This window comes from Diadema antillarum, unplaced genomic scaffold (genome assembly GCF_040938485.1).
Source record: "Diadema antillarum isolate AM-2024a unplaced genomic scaffold, OU_Dant_1.0 seq00000079_RagTag, whole genome shotgun sequence".
NCBI classification, from domain to species: domain Eukaryota; kingdom Metazoa; phylum Echinodermata; class Echinoidea; order Diadematoida; family Diadematidae; genus Diadema; species Diadema antillarum.
The window spans coordinates 3366070-3383325 of NW_027271172.1; the positions used below are offsets into that span (position 1 = coordinate 3366070).

General features: G+C 37.3%; 2 protein-coding genes across 2 annotated transcripts; both read right to left on the reverse strand.

Annotated features, from left to right (window-relative positions):
- Positions 1 to 926: 926 nt before the first annotated feature.
- LOC139726151 (peptidoglycan-recognition protein SB1-like) lies at positions 927 to 3680 on the reverse strand. The gene is made up of 3 exons (XM_071637231.1): positions 3594 to 3680; positions 2538 to 2646; positions 927 to 1953 (listed from the first exon to the last, which is right to left on the reverse strand). The coding sequence occupies exons 1-3, from the start codon at positions 3671 to 3673 to the stop codon at positions 1819 to 1821; spliced, it is 324 nt and encodes a 107-aa protein (XP_071493332.1). The 5' UTR covers positions 3674 to 3680; the 3' UTR covers positions 927 to 1818.
- Positions 3681 to 4485: 805 nt separating this feature from the next.
- Positions 4486 to 10044, reverse strand: LOC139726099 (peptidoglycan-recognition protein LB-like). The gene is made up of 4 exons (XM_071637179.1): positions 9787 to 10044; positions 5772 to 5802; positions 5107 to 5273; positions 4486 to 4644 (listed from the first exon to the last, which is right to left on the reverse strand). Exons 1-4 carry the CDS (start codon positions 9901 to 9903, stop codon positions 4486 to 4488), a joined length of 474 nt encoding a protein of 157 aa, XP_071493280.1. The 5' UTR covers positions 9904 to 10044.
- Positions 10045 to 17256: the final 7212 nt, after the last annotated feature.

Consider the following 17256-nt stretch of genomic DNA (forward strand, 5'->3'; position numbering starts at 1 on the left):
CACTGGAAAGTGATTGGATGTGTAAAAGTGTACGTGTGTCTTCAAAAATGGCAGTTTTAATGCCTCTTGTCTTATTATTGTTTGAACTCCCTTGCTCACTGAACCTCCCGCGGCCATGATTCCTCTCGCAAATCTCAGGACCACCTGCTGACGCTCTTTACGCATGCGCGCGCAGGTGTACAATACATGTATTTCAGCCTAGTATGCAATGTCATCTCCACTACGTCAACAAATAGTCTAACCATGGACCACATGGAAATTTATTAGAGCCTCTTTACAAAAGGGGTCGGTTTTAAACAAAACCATCTTAACCAATGTGATAGGTCGTTGCATGTCCTTTAAGTCTTTGTTTCTTTGTTTTGTTTTTTGTTTTTGTTTACCCTGATTCAGTGATAAACCTGATATAACGAGGTGTGTAACTGACATGATCTAAAAGTCCTCGTTGAAAGACGTTTTCCTGTATTTCGTGCTTGCTTCAGAAAGTAGAGCCAGACGTTGCACGAAACCTGCGGAAGCCAAATGGTTAAATGTAGGTTTCCGAATCGGGGCACGTCCTTCGTCATTGTGTTGCAACCGATCTAACATGTTCGATTTTTTTTTTTTGATTTTTTTTTTTTGGGGGGGGGGTGGGGGGGGGGGTAAAGCGCTAAGGTTCGTCTGTTCTGTTGTTTGGTTGGTTGGTTTTGCAAATTAATCAAACAGCTCATAAAATCTTCTTTATCCATAAAGAAAGTCATCAAGTCTTGTCCATTGACAGCCCGTCTAATTCTGCGGTTATAGGCGATAAAGTTGATCAGTTGCCATTCTGTCCTGTTCGAAGCGAGGCTCGAAGGCGATTTTGGTAGTACAAATTGTACTAAGAGTCATCTGTTCTGCTTGTGTGTTTTTTTTAGTTGTTGTTCTGCATATTAGTTCAACAAGTTCAAGAACCCATAAAATCTTCTTTGACCGTAAAGAAGGTAATCAAGTCTGCTCCATTAAGAGCCCTTTTCTGGTTTTCAAGATATAAACGAAAAGGATGATCAGTTCCCGTTCTATCGTGTTCGAAGGTGTTTTTAGTAAAGTACTGAGATTCTTCTGTTCTGTTTGTTTATTTTGAAAATCAATTCAATAGCCAACAAAATCCTCTTTGAGATATTGTCTTAAGAAAGTCATAAAATATATTTCCATTAACTGCCCTCCTTTAATGTTGACGAAAGAGGCATTTAAAAAAAGGTTTATCATTTCGATTTTGTCAGACATTCGCAATAAACAAGATCAGGCATTCCGTAGGGCGCGTTGAATAGGATGGTTCATTTTGTTGAATGATAGTACAATTTATTAGCTGTCAACGTTTGGCTACATATTTACTGTTATTTATCATCATTGTCATCATTTCATTAACAGAATTATTCCTCTTGAACAAAAGAGAAGACTTGCTGCATATCCCGATCGAAGCTAATATTGCAGTCGACTCTATACTCAAGCTGGTCCTCTAAACTACTCAGAATGCAAAACAGAGAAGAATATAAAATCTATACATTCATTACAAGTTACACAGAAAACATTTTTATCGAGCCCGCCTGCCCGCAGGAAAAGATATGAATAGCAAAAACAAAACGAAATAAGAAATGAACTATATAATATAAATGATTATAATAGCTATAAAAAAAACGCAAGAGCTTTGGGCTTCTTTGGTTATCAAGTATTTGATTCACTCAATGTTATAGTGAATTCTCATTAGGTGCATGCTTATAGAACAGCTAACTAGTGTCAACTAAACATGCTGCTGGAAGCAGTACTTCTAGCTCATGTAGAGACCATAAAGTCGAGTAGAGTTTAAAAGGTTCTCATCTTGATAGGAATTTCATTCTCAGGAATTTCATTCTCTACAGATTGTTTGTTTTTCTCAGGGGCATGGACATCTTCAAGTTCGTTCCCTGTCTTCTTTGGCGGGAAGTGATCACCAGCTTGCTGTAAGAGTCAACAATGAGAAGAAAAAGGATGTCTGGTTACAGACCGTGAAAAATTGCATGGAGCACTCGTGTCGCACCTAGCCTTTTGCCAAGGCCCTATCGCTGTTTGGTTGTGAGCGAACGGGGGCGAACGAAGCAAGAACAGCCGAGTGCGAAATCATCGCGCTCGGCTGGGCTCGCTTCGCTCGTCCTTTATATAGCCATCAAACTGCGAGAGGGCCTTGTCAAAAAGACTGTAAGTCGCACCATAATGCCGTGCCATGCATTTGATATTTGCTATAGACAATCAACAGTCAACATATTATTGATGGTGGGGTGGTGTGGTATACCTAAGATTTCAGTTCGCTTCTCTTTTTGAGATTGCATAATGTGGTGGCTTTGGCAAGACTTTCGTGGAATATCTAAGGTTCGCTAAAAAGCTTTTTGATTTCATATCGGAGTACCGAAGTCTTATGAATTGTCACTGGTCCTTTGGTTCTTATTTTACTAAATTCAGAGTCAGTTGGGGTTTGCAGCTGGCGTTACCCTTTTAATCCTACATACCCAATGGCAATGTGGTTACCCTATATCAATCCTACATACCCAATGTGGCCAAGACCACATTTCCTCGAAGAGCGCCTCGCCCGGGCACGTCCGAAGAGGTGTTGCTTGACGGTGACCGTAGAGGGTGTAGTTTGCATCCAGTTTATTGCTGCGTTAGCAGAGAATAAGAAGAGCATGTCTTAGATTGTTTATGATGATGTCGATGACAACAATGCTAATCATCATCATCATCATGAGATCTATGATGACGATGATAATGATGATGATTATTGTGATCATTATAATGATAATGATAATAATATGATAATAATAATGATAATAATAATAATAACAATGATAAAAATAATAGCATGCTAATGATAGTAATGATTTTGATAATAATGATAATGTAACAAACAGAAAAACTGACCAGAAATGAAAATTATTTATTAGTGAAAAATTGAGCACAGAAAATGGGATTCCGAATCCCATTTCTTTGCTCAATTTTCCACTAATAATGATAACAATAAGAATGTTGATAACACGAATTATTATTTATCGGTGGATAATACAAAACTGATATTTGTTGTTTTGTTATCTAAGAGTACATTTATATAGCCACAATGTCATGATATCACAGGCGTCTCATTTGCATGCAAATCCGGGATTGAATAAACTATTCACAAACGGAAAATACCTGTATTACTCTACGCATCAGATAATTAAGAGTTCTGAAAATGGGAATGGGCGATTTTCAAATAGGATTTATAGTTACTCCATTATTTCAAAAGAATTCACACTGATTGGTGATGGAAATCAACGGAAGATCTTGATGCGTGACGTCATAGCCTCATCTCATTTGCATAATCATGTAAATGTGACCCATTGGACTGTTTTGTTATTACAATGTCATGTGGAATCTGAAAATTCAACGAACCTGTTCTTCTTTTGCAGGTTTTGATAAAGCTTTCTCTGTTGTTTGTCTGCACACCCTTTATTAAAGTCAATGAAGTAAAAAATTTCCTCAATTTACTGAAATTGATAATTGTCAACGAGAAAAAAATTAAACAAAGACAACAGAAAATACCCCCACCCCCCACCCCACTGCGTACTCACTTCTCGATTGCACATGATACGATAGACTGGAACGCACTGATCGCCTGTTTGTTGGGAAGTTTGGCCGTGTAGTTACCCATGATGGATATTCCTGTCACGTCAAAGTGAAATTTACAAGAGAAGATTTATTAGACAAAAAGTCATTTGTCATGCCTGCAAAATGTTATTTTGCGATAACTTTCGGATACAGACTCGATTAACGGTCCTCCCGACATGATCATGGTAGGTAATGAATAATGAACGGAAAAGAAAACATAATTCGCCATTCCTGCAGGGATCCGGTGTCGATATCAATGTGGAGTATAAAGTTTCCGCACAGTGATTTATAGAGATACATCAGGAAACAATCAGGACAGAAAAGTAATTACCATAGCAACGGCAGAATAGAACACAAAGTCACCGCATCTGTGTACATTGGCAAATTGGTGGAATTTTTTATTGGGAAATTATTCAATTCATCCAACCATATTCTACGGCTTTCCTGCTTGTGTTTTCCAACATAGTAAAGATCATATACTTGAACACACTATATACGGCACATGCAATAAGAGCCATCGATTAAGATACTTAACAATTTTGAGCCATTCATTTTTATCCCAACATGCAGATACATCGATACTTTGTACCTGAAGTCGATTCTTTAGTCATTTGGTTAAAAGATGAACTCAGTTGTTGTTGTTGTTGTTATTGTTGTTGTTTTAACCAAAGATATAATAACATTGAAACGTCAAATTCTAAAGGTCACGCAGCACCAAAAGGTAATAAAAATAGATAGCTATGCAGGAAATAAGTAATCAAATAGTGAAGAAAGTAAATGAATCATCTGTTCATTTGTATTCACTGCATCACTAGACATTCGATGTTATGCATAACCTTTATATTTTATAGTAATTTATTCATTTGTATGATACTTGCCTATTGATCTGAAGTTGTACCACGGAGCGTGACTGCCCACCGTGTCCCAACCTCGTCCCTCGTACACTCGGCCATCTTCGCCAACCAGAAAGGAGTAGGCGATGTCATCCCAGCCACGGTCATCCATGTGCAAATCCTTCAGCAGCAGAAAGCGAATGAGATAGGTAAATCAATATCTCGTCATCATCATCATCATCATCACCATCACCATCACCAGCATTATATCATCTTTGTCATCACGAAGTTCGCGTTTCTCATTGCAAAAGCGGAATATTCATTCATTCGTACGGCAAACATTTCTGGCTTCTTGGCAGAAAAAAAAAACAGAAAAAAAGAAAGAACATACGTTTTTATTCACTTCAGCCTTAGCGAATGAATTAATATCTGGAATACTCTCCGATCTCAAGCAGAAGCGCAATATGACTGCATATTCCAAAATTGTGTGGTAAATATTTTTGGCTTCTCGGCGGAAAAAAAAAGAGAGCATAATGTTCTTATTCACTTCAGGCATTGCGAATTAATTTAAGATTGGAATACATAGGCCTACACTCTCCGAACTTTTGTGTATGTGTGTATTTTCCTGTGGATTTCTTTATACCTGTATTTCTCTCATCATCTTACAGCAGTCATCCAGGTTGAAACACTCGTCCATGTAGGTGTGATGTAAGACGACGAATGGCACTGGAGTTTCCATGTCTAGGCGGGACTTTGGCGGTCTGGCTCCCCACACCCTACGGGGAACTATGATCGGACACGCCGTCCTCTCTGTCGATAGGTACAAGATAGTGGGGTTAGCGTGGAAGCGCGTGAGAGTGGGGATGGGGGGGGGGGTGAGATTCCATATAGATTTATCTTAATCCAATCACTTTATTTCCATCGAACAAAATGCAACATATGATACAACGTATCATACACGTAAAGAAGTAAAGAAATATAAGTTGTAAAGTATACAGAATTAATATAATGTAGGCCTATAGTACACGCTTGTTTAAGAGAAGTAATGCATACTTTGCAAAAATGCCATTTAAAAGTAAATAAAGCTATGGGAAAGACTAGACTGATCCGCTAAAAAACATAGCTCATTAAACACTCCTTCTCTCTCCCTTTATGCCTATGTCTATAACTGATCGGAAATCTATGTTATGATATAGAAAACGTGAATGAGTCTGAGTGCAACAGATACCCGCCTTTTCCACAAGAATTCGCTAGATGATAGATATAATCAATTTTATAGACAAATATTGAGGTAGGGTCGACACTCACCATCGGCACTTGAGGCATCCATCCTCATAAACTGTGTAAAACATAAGCGAACAAAGAGAGAAAAAAACAACACGTTGGCGTTCTGTTTTAAACACATGAGCCTGAATCCATTATCTTATTATAGGTTGATCGAAATAGATGCAGTAACGGAAGCTCAAGCAAACGATATTTTGATAAGCCGAAAACTAAATAACAAAACAAAATAAAAAAAACGGCGATGTCTTTAATATAACTTTACTCTCTAAAAAAAAATCGAGTGAAAATATTCACTCTTAAAGGAGTGAATACAAAAAAGAGTGAATTTAGAGTGAACTTGGAGTGCATACTCATTTTGGAGTGACCTCAAGGATCACTCGAAGATTTTGGAGTGATCCCTGACGTCACTCTAAAACGAGTGAAAATGAACATTTTCACTCAAAATTCTCTCCAATTTCACTCTGAATTCACTCTTTTTTTGTATTCACTCCTTTAAGAGTGAATATTTTTTAGAGAGTACCATGTCTTGAGGCGGCAGGTTAACCACGCGCGATATTAGACCCAATTCACGTGGAAAACAACGTCAACGTCAACAAAAACAACACGGCATTTGATGGGGGAAAAAGTTATCATAGCGTGTGAGTCACCTGACGTATTCCATTGGCCGCCTTGAACCACGTGGCTGTGACGCCGCTTATGCTCAAGTCATTGAAAATTAATTCAACTTCGTCTTCATTTTAACCACAGTAAAGTTAAAAACAAAACAAACAAAAAACATACGTGAAAGTTTCATCAAAACCGGACATGAAAAAAAAAGTTACGCAAGTCAAAAGAGTCACACATTGCTATCTTCCTGCATGACTTTACAGTACTTTTCATGAATAAGATTCAAGGAGATGCATGCTTTATCCTTCGCAAACAATTTTCAAATGGACTACAATAAATAAAGTGAAATCAAACAAGCAGGGTATACAATATTTCCATGAAGTCGGACAAAGAACATAAAAGCTGTGAAAAAGTTAATGTTTAATTATTGTTTTGCATGAATACTGATATAAGTTGCAATCATGTTCTATATGATATTTTCTAATTATGTTTGCAATATTCCATAATATGCACCATGTTCTACATGTTTGCAATAGTTATTCTACTGTTCCTCCTATCTTATAGTTGGATATCATGTACCATTTTATTTTGTGATATTCCATGTATTTTTTTTCATTGAGAAATATTACAATAGAATTTAAATGACATGAAGTCAAGAAGGCAAATTAATTGGGACACTGATTTAAACGCCATCTCTTTCTTCTCTTTACTTTCTCCTCCTACTACTCCTATTTCTCAAAATTTTCAATCTACAATACGTTTGATAACTTTCCCTGTTCCTCCAACCGTCTCCCCTCTCCCCCATCTCTCTCTCTCTCTCTCTCTCTCTCTCTCTCTCTCTCTCTCTCTCTTCTCTTTCTCTTTCTCTCACTCTTTCGTGTGACTTCCAGATTTTATGTCACATTTGATATTTATTTCCTCTAAAAGGTCTACTGTGTTGTTCGCTGCCATATTGTATTTAACACATGCACACTACGAGCGAACGAACGACAAAAATCTGACAATGATCCATTGCTATACGACGGTCAACTGCTCACTCGACCACGACGATTAAACAAAGCAAAAACAATCTTGACGCCATTTGCCACCTGCAATGACGTAATGGATACGCTCAAACAGGGAATTTCCCAGTTCGTGGTTTTTACTGTTGACGTTATATAATCCGTTTCCCCAAGGACGCTATTATAATACCCTTGCTTGCTTGGAGCCGCTGCGATTGTGCAAAGTAGCCTAGTCTTTATATTCAGCCAGTTTGCAATTGAAACTTTCCCTAAAGTTTTCACGCTCATTTTACAGGTTTACCGCATAGTCCACACAATCGTTTTAAAACCGTGAAGTTCCGCTTTTTAACATAGTTGGTGACAGGGCAATTTTGGGACTATAATAAAAAAAGGACGTGGCGAGTCACAAGATCCAACCAAAGTGTGTTTACAATCACAATATGCACTGACGGGGCATTTATTGTCACACTGCTTAATCACGATTACTAGTACACCGCTCCAAAAAGTCCCGTGGATTACAACGATCCATTTTTGGGAGAAAACAAAACTTAACCTTTGTACAATCCGGCACAAAAGAATACAAAACATCGTACTATTATGTTCACAAAATACTGCTGAAATCTCGCAATTGTTTGCAGCAAAGAGGAACTACACTCCTCTTATAACTGGATCCCTTACAGCTAGATATTAATTTTATCAAAATAATGAAGAGCAGAAGTTTAATATTAATTTTCTAGTTTCATGTTTCACAGAGGAAGGGAAACTGGGAAACACGGAAGTTACGAAATTCGAAATTCTTAATGAGATACTTATTCTTAGATAAATCCTTACTGAAATTCTTCAATACGGTCATTGAGGTAAAACACACGTACGCGCGCGCGCACACACACACATACACAAACTTCATATATCAGAGGTGTTCAAGTTTTTTTGTTTTTGTTTTTCACGTTAGCTTGGACTCATAATGTGAGCAACAAAATCTATACCAAATAAACGAGGTCTTCTCGATAGGACGTCAAACCAAAAAATACACATCAAGGCAGTTGCAAGTTCGCATGATACTGCACATAATAATAATACCAAAAGTTTGGTAAAACAGTTTTATTGCCAATTCTCAACACAAAAATCTGGGATGAGAAACCAATCGCACACCACAGCGTGTATACCTGATCAAAAAGAGGCATGTGAAAAGCAAGACTTTCACATTTATAAACATCAATGCGCTCCCCTCCATTTTTCAATTTTTTCCCCTAAACAATTAGTTATTGTGCTGAGTTGGGGAGCGCCGCTTATTATGTAACAATGTTTGTGTGACAGGAACTATCAGTGTGTGAGTATAGTATCATTATGATTGAACCTATTTTTCTTATTCAAATTCAAATTCTTATTCAAATTCTTCCATCGAGATTTTTTTTTTTTTTTTTGGTATTGCAACTGATTGACAAATTTGCCCTACATCGACGTAAATAATGCTTTATTTACGTCGATGTATATATAATAGGACAATTTGTTAATCACTTGCTATAATTTCTTCTTCTATATACGATATTGTTATAGTGTACTGCTATTACTACTCATTCTTCTCCTCCACCTCCTTCCTATCCTTCTCCAGCAGTCCTTCTTTTCTAATTCCCCTTCTCCTTTTTTCCTCTTCTTGATCGTATTCTTGGTTTTTCTCAATGCATATATTTTGAAGTAACTTCCGTAAAATGATTTATCATGATATTAAAACTGTGAGCAAAGGGGGGAAACGCCATTGTATAGCGTGTCTCAGCTCATATCTATATCTATATAACAAATTCAGGAAGAATTCATTCACTACGATAACAACTTTGTGGTTTTTGGTTTATTAAGAATAATTATAGTGATATCTCCTTATATTTTAGGCTTTATTGCAAAATGTTTGTATGGTAGGATGTTTTGTGATAAAACTGACCTACACACATGCATCAAAATTAATGTGATAACTCGAACATCTTTTAGATCACTGCTTCAAATGGCAAACAATGGTAATGCTTTTTAAATGCTATGTTATCATCGGTTACCAAATAGCCAAGCTTTTTGTTTATTGTTGGCAGCAGTTATATATGCAAATTCATAACACGTGTAATCATGTCACAGATGTGCATGTGTAATGAAAATTGTTGAAATTATAGGAATGCCCATGGTGTGTAGCACCTTGTTCTGTAACTTTTGATAATATCGCTGAAAATAAGGATGGTATTGTAAGGCAATGTCATTCAGATAATATAGATAATAAATCAAATCAGATCAAATCAAATCAAATCAATTTAAATCAAATCAAATCAAATCAAATCAAATCAAATCAAATCAACAACTAGAATCGATCAAATACAACGACTATTATAATAATCCAAACCGTTTGTTTAACAATAGGCACGGGTAAGAAGTAGACCCCTGTCCTATTATACCTTTCGCACCAGGTCGACGGCTTGCAGTTCTCCGCTGGGCCTGGCCTCGACCGAACCCCTCCACAAGGCGACAGCAAAAACTCCCCACAGCAGGGCTTGCCCTCTTTCGAAGAACATAGTGCTTGAAGCGAGACTCGAACTCGATAAGAAGTACCGAACAAATCGACAACTATTAATGCAGCTGCTTTTAACAGGTAGACTCACCTGTAGCAATCATGTGCTCAAACACCGTGCACATGTAGATTGAGTATACTTAACAGCACGTTCCGCTCTGCGATGAATGAGCAATGTATGATTATGGAGCGACTAAACATAATAGCTCCATGGTTAAAGTCCAGCTTACTCACCGTGACGAAAGTATAATTATAAGGAACCCCCCCCCCCCCCCCCCCACACACACACACACAACAGAAACTAGTGTGGCCATGTAAACACGTCCTAGTCTAGTTTCAGACCATTCAGATATTGGGTCACTATTTCCTACTTCCGCTATAGAAAATTAATGCACATGTGTTGTTTGTTTACATGATAATAATCATTATCTAGCAGATGAAACATGCACGTATTAAACAGTATGGTGTATTCTTTAATGTTCCGACACAATTATTGAGGTCATCTTTTAAATGGAATGAACAGTGACCAGAGAGACGGGGACATTTTTGTTGAAGTGTATTCTCGGGTATAGTGACGCACATTGATGCATTCTTGCTCAGAGGACGAGGAGACAGAACAAAATAAAACAAACTAGAAAATAATAAACAATATTAGATTTGAACGGAAGATATAATCATGAGGAACGGGAATCAGATTGATAAGGGTATGATAGTTTGAATATTTGTTATGTTTGATTGTATTTTGTTGGTCCCGTGTCAACAGTCCGGGTTTGATATCAGTGTTGAGAGAGAGAAACTACATTAGATGAAAGATAAACAGATAGAAATATGTAGAGATAAATAGAGGGATAGAGAAACGGGTGGAGTACAGTGGATAGATATAGATATAGATAGTAGAAAAATAAATGGATAGATAATAAGATATAGATATAGGGCCTAGATAGATAGATAGATAGATAGATAGATAGATATATAGATAGACAGACAGATAGATAAAATAGGAGATGTTGAAAGAGAAACATAATTGTAATTAGAAAGTACATGAAAGTTGATAGCCGTGAATCTATGAGCTGAAACAATAAGTCATCTCTTTCTTTCCGAGTGCCGAGTGGTAGTTTTTACGACCTTCATGGTCCCTAATTATAGATAATTGATGTGATTTAACACCTATGGTTCATCTTAACATAGTATCACTCTCATTTCCCCTTTATTGCCACTTCGGGCGCGAAAGTAAGCCAAGTGTGTATGATACATCAGCACGTACATTATGCTTTCTTGTAAAAATCTCTACGCGTGTCACACTGTCACCATAGAGCTATATACTATACACAGTGCATACAGGTAGTTCCATGCTGTCACTGAACAGTATATATACGCACAGGTATGGAATCGAATATAATGGCAAAGCACAAAACCAGTAAAGTGGTTCGGCCCATACCAAGGAGATCGGTCCCACAATTTTATGTCCTGGAAATTGCTATATACCATCCCATATTGGGGTCCGCCTGAAGTGGTAGCAAGGAACTATATACAGAAAGAATATGAAAGATTAGGCCTCTCCCGACGCTCATCTTTCCCTTAATCCAATGAAACGGTGTCGACTCGCCACAGCGAGTCATACTTACGAATAGATATTAAATGAATTACTATGAACAAGAAAATGAATGAATGACACACAGATTATCATACTAATAAATAAATGCATAATTATACCGACATGCAAAGGGTAAGTTTTATGTACCTACTACTGCATCTTCCCATTACTACTGCATGGGTGATATGCACATACTAATAATATGATACCAACATAATTGTACAGACATATTGTTCGACTGGCAGGCTTGACATTCGCGGTCGGGGCAACCAGAAATAGGCTTCGAGCCACATCCATTCTTTTAAGAAATGATTATGTTTTGTTGGCCCGATGGGGCCACTAAAGTCCGTGAGTGTGTACATTGTTTTATGTGTTTATATGCATCCAGAAAAATGGAGAATAATTCTCGGCTCAGTGCATTTCATCTTGTTTCTGGGACCAGGGTAGTCTAGCATGCGACGTATTTCAAATCTTATCCTTTGGCTATCATACATGTATTTCATTCGTTGGTTGCCAATCAATAGATGGCGCAATTCTAAGGAATACCTATAAAATTATGAAGGTACTCCAGATATGCTGGTTGGGTAGCAATCGATTATCATGACTTCACACATCTATATTTGCAGTTTTTTCTCTCTTTAGTCTCATAAATTGTTAGCAACCCTTGCGAAACAAACAAACAAACAAACAAACAAACAAACAAAAACAACAGCAAAACAGATAATGTAACGATGATCAATGTGAGATTCAGAAATTCTGGTCTCCGGGTACATGCAGGATTTCATTACTCGATAATATTCCAACTTTACCACACCGCATACAATGTAATAAGTTCAACATGACTAATGCTCCGATGTCTAATATTGAATGCACCAAGAGAAGAACTATACAGGTAAAAGAAATAAGCAGAGAGGTTGTTAATCAAACCATGTAGCAAACATGAAACCATTGAATGAATGCAACCAAGCATATCTTGCACATTAACAGAAAAGCACGCACGCACACAATACACACATGCACGATTCATCCTATAATCGTTAAGTGTAACAGTTTTATATATTCATTTGTTTATCTATTTCAATATTCTTTTAGCAGGGTAGCCCTTTCAGTTGGTTAACTGCTCTACCAAGGGGTCCTGCTCACATTATGTACAGATAAAATGTCATGATCATCAAAACAAATTTAAGTACAAACAATGAAATAGCTTACACTGCAAATCAAATAGAAGAAAGTATAGAAGTACACGTGTATAAGAAAAAAAAGAGGCAGTTGAGATTTAATTTCAATTTCGGTTTTCAATTCAATTCAATTCAATTTCGGTTTTATTAAAAAACACCAAATAAAAGTCCGAAGACTAACCATATTTGGTTTACATCAAACTTTACAGCTTTACAACAGGGAGACATAAAGAAAAGAAATAAAACAAACTGACGTTTTACACAACTGATTCATATGGACACCTCCCGAAAAAAAAAAATGATCTTCTCGTGCTGTATCAGTAATAATATGTTTCTTGTTGCTTCGAGAATGAAGTTATGAGACTCAGTCACTGTAGTTCTGCTAACGTTAGTTATTACGATTGGATGTTTCGTAAATTTGTTTTCAGTGTATATTTAGAAAGCTGACCCTGTATGTTGTAAACTAGTAAAGGTACAGTATATGCAATATAATCACATCATTACATGTGCACTGCATCGTTTAGGCCCTTTTATTGTTCGCTGAGTGTTTTTGTTCGCAGACCTGTGTGTATAGCGTGTGTGTGTGTGTGTGCGTGTGTGTGTGTGTGTGTGTGTGCTGTGTATGTGTGAGTGTACGAACTGTGCGCGTGCGTGTGAGTGTAAAAACTGCGCACTTTTACAGGGCAAACTTGCATCCATACTACGGGTGCAATTTTGCACCCTTGCAGGGTGAAATTAACGCACCTTTAACATCAGTAGAACAGGTGCAAATAAGTCATTAAGAAAGGACTGTATCTCGATTCTTCTCACCGTTATGAAAGATGCAAATATGCACCATTAACCCTAAAAGGGCCGGGGGGGGGGGTGAATCAACCACCCCCCGACATTTTCCGCGACCATTTTGCCACGCAAATTTTTTTGACCGCGCCGCTCGCTGACTTTTTACTTTCAAGTCTCGCACATCTTATGACACCATTTTCGCGAAAATCGGACATACCGTTACGACGCTTTACGACCTTTTATACATGCTTGTCAGACCGAAAATGGCTCAAAAACGTGATTTTGTGTACAAAGTCTATGCAAATAGAGTGTTCTCACCTCACTAAAAAAAAAGATGCGATTATTTTCATATTCAATGGCTGAAATCAGTTAATTTAAGCATGATTATGCTTAAAATAGGTTCTGTAATAAATTGTGTGGAAAAAAAACGAAAAAAAGGTCGAAAAACAAAGAAATACATAAGAAATTCATAAAACAATAGAGTACATAAGAAATTATCTCTGATACCAGATTTTTTTTTCAAGTACATTGTTAGGAATGCTACAAGGAATAATGTTATCAAAAATTAGGATGCCATTAGCTTTATTTTCTGAATTACGCATAATATACAATATAAAAAATGAAAAATTCAATTTTTTCTTTTATAATTTGGTAGATTACGCGACAAGTAATGTATGTGCCAAATTTCATGGCGATTGCGCGATCGACGGCCGAGATCTCGGGGCGGGGGGGGGGGGGATGGGGGGAGGGGAGGGGGTTTGAATGATCACATGTTAGTGTGATTTAGTAAGCGATATCTATCATTAGAAGTACACTCAACTCAACTTGTGAAACTGGAAACTATTAAGTCCTTGAAACGCTTCATTCCGGAAGTAATTGAGGAAAATCAATTTCCTCTTTTGGTATTAAGGGGGTAGATATAGATTCGATAGATTGATTTGATATGAAAAAAAGACGATTTATGAATATACGCACACACACACATGTACACACAAACAGTCATGTTCAAGGCATAATTTACCATTTGCAGATGAAACAAAAACTTAGCATTAGTGCTTCAAAATAGTTCTAAAATGTGGGCTAGGGATAGAAACAACCAAAGTAAAGTTTGAACCAGTACAATCAATGTTAAGTATTGTTAAATATACAAAAGGTGAAAAATAGTTATAACAAAAGTGTTTCTGGACTTAACCGTCTACAGTTATGGTTTATTGAGAAAAATACTGACATCTCCTTATATTATAGGCTTTATTGCGAAAATGTTATAATGGTAAGATGTTTTGTGATACAACAGACTTACACATACACTCAGCAAAAAAAAGAAAGTAAACGCTTTTTCAAGTTTATATTTCTCATAGAATATTTGGCTGAAAGCTAATGTATTATGTACCATATTAAAGGTAATTTAATTGGCTATCAGCCTGGTAGGTCAACAAAAAAAAAAGGAAACTTCACGCATGAGTGCACACTTTTGTTTTTCTCTTCCAGGGCACAAAAGTAAAAATTGCAAGATTGAACAAGTTGTCATTCATGCGTATGTGCTCTCCCATAGAACATTAAGAGCAAACAGCAAATTTCACACAAAACGAAACATGAATTAAGTTGCAAAAATAAACCTTTGATCTCTATGACATCTTTAAAGCCCAAATGATCAATGAAGGCTAAAAATAATGGAGGAAAATAAAGAATCTTATGTCAAATCTAAATTCAAATGAAATAAGAGAAGTGATAATTAACAGAAATGGTAGAAATTTGAGCTTTTTTTCAAATTAGGAAATTGTAAATATTGTTTGGTTCTTGAATTTGTCTCATGAATTCTGAAAACACTAGATTAGAGGAAATAAACAAAAACATTCTGCTCATTTAATCATCTGTGTGCTTATTATTCCCTATGTTATTTGAAGTTTGACTTGACAGGAAATTCTTATTTTCCCCCTTTTAGTTTCCCATTTTGCTTTTCTTAGAGGTTATACAGAGATAAAGACAAAGAAAACTTATTTTTGCTATTTCATTCATGTCTCTCATTGTGTTAAACTGGTCTTTTGTTGTGAATGTTATCGTGAAGGGTATTTGCAAATGAAAGAGAACATGTCAATTTTTAATTTTGTGCCTTGGAGGACAAAAACGAATGTGCTCACTCATGCGTAAAGTTTTCTTTTCAATCAACCTATGAGCTTAATAGCCAATTGAATTACCTTGAATATGGTATATAAAACATTGATTTTCATCAAAATCTTCTATCAAAAATATGATCTCGAAAAAGTGTTTACTTTCTTTTTTTGCTGAGTGTAGATATGCATCAAATGAGATATCTTGACATTTAAAATCACTGCTCCCATAACAGGACCTTTAACACCCGTCCGAAACAACTTCGTTGGCGAAAAGTTAGGCCTGTCTTCACCCTGTCAGAAAGCACACGTGAATTATCGTGCAAATTTAATAACAATAAAACTTTTGAAAATGGAGTAATACCTTAAGGCCCGGTCTCACTGCACTTACGGATGCAAAGAGGATGTAAAACGTTAAAAAAAAAATCTTGCCATCCGTTGGAAAACGCTGTACGCATCCGCTGTGTACTCATCGCATACGTGTTTCATACGCTCTATCCATCGAGCAATCCGTCCACTGTGATTTCATCCGCGCAAAAAGTTTTAAGCTGCTTAAAACGTTTAGAACGGATAAACTTTCCGCCGTGTAGGATGTAAATCCGCGACATACGAGCAACAAACGTTGTATGTCCGTTATCATCCCTTAAACGTCCGCTGTATCCTCTCTGCATCCTCTGGGCATCCTCGCAACTCACATCCGCTGCAGCTCAAAGACGTGGAAAGACGTGGAAAGACGTGGAACGTCTATACATCGTTAATAGCACGGAAATAGAAAGGATGTAGGCGTATGCATCTCGTATATAAAGTATTCAGAACGGACAAAGCGTTTGTTTCCGTTAGGCATACGTGATGCATCCGCTTCATCCGCTCTGCATCCGCTCTTTCCGCTATGCGTCCGTTTTGCAATTATCTCCGGTAACCCCTTCGGAGCTGTCATCCACTTCCATCCGCTTTCATCCGCTAGGCTTCCGATGAAAATCCGTTTAACATCACCGCTACATACTACCCACGTCCGTTCTTTTTCCGTTCTGTTTTCGCAAATTTTCGCCAATTTTGTCAATTTCTGGAGCGGATGAAAGCGGATGGAGCCATTCCCGAAATTTTGCTCGTCCGCTGTGTCCTTTCTGCATATGTTTTGTGACCATCGGCCGATGGGACCGGGCCTTTACTGGCAGCGTAGGGACCCTCTTACATGCAGGAAGGAAATACCAAATAACCATTACATGACCATTGTGTTTTCGAAAGTATGAAATACAAGAAAGGAATAACCTTGCATTTATGAAGATGAAAAAAAAAATCAGATTCAGTAAGTAATCATTGTGAGATGAAGACATCATCACCAGGGGCTCGTTTCATAAAACTTGTCATCATCAGTGACAACTGCCACATTTCTATGACAAATTTGCTCTCAGCCAATCAGATGCAAGGATTTCAGTAGCTTGTCACATCTATGACAACTTGTCACTGATGACAAGTTTTGTGAAACGGGCCCCAGGGATTACTTTTGCCTCCCCTCTCTTTCTCACCCTTTGTTTCATGAGTACATAATTATACCTTTCATTACGGCTTAACGCGTGCTATCGATTCTCCACAGAGAGCTCATTGTAACTACAATGTTGATTGACAACGCTTGTGTTTGATTCTGTTTTGCATTTCATTAAACACACACGCGCACACCCACACACACACACACACAC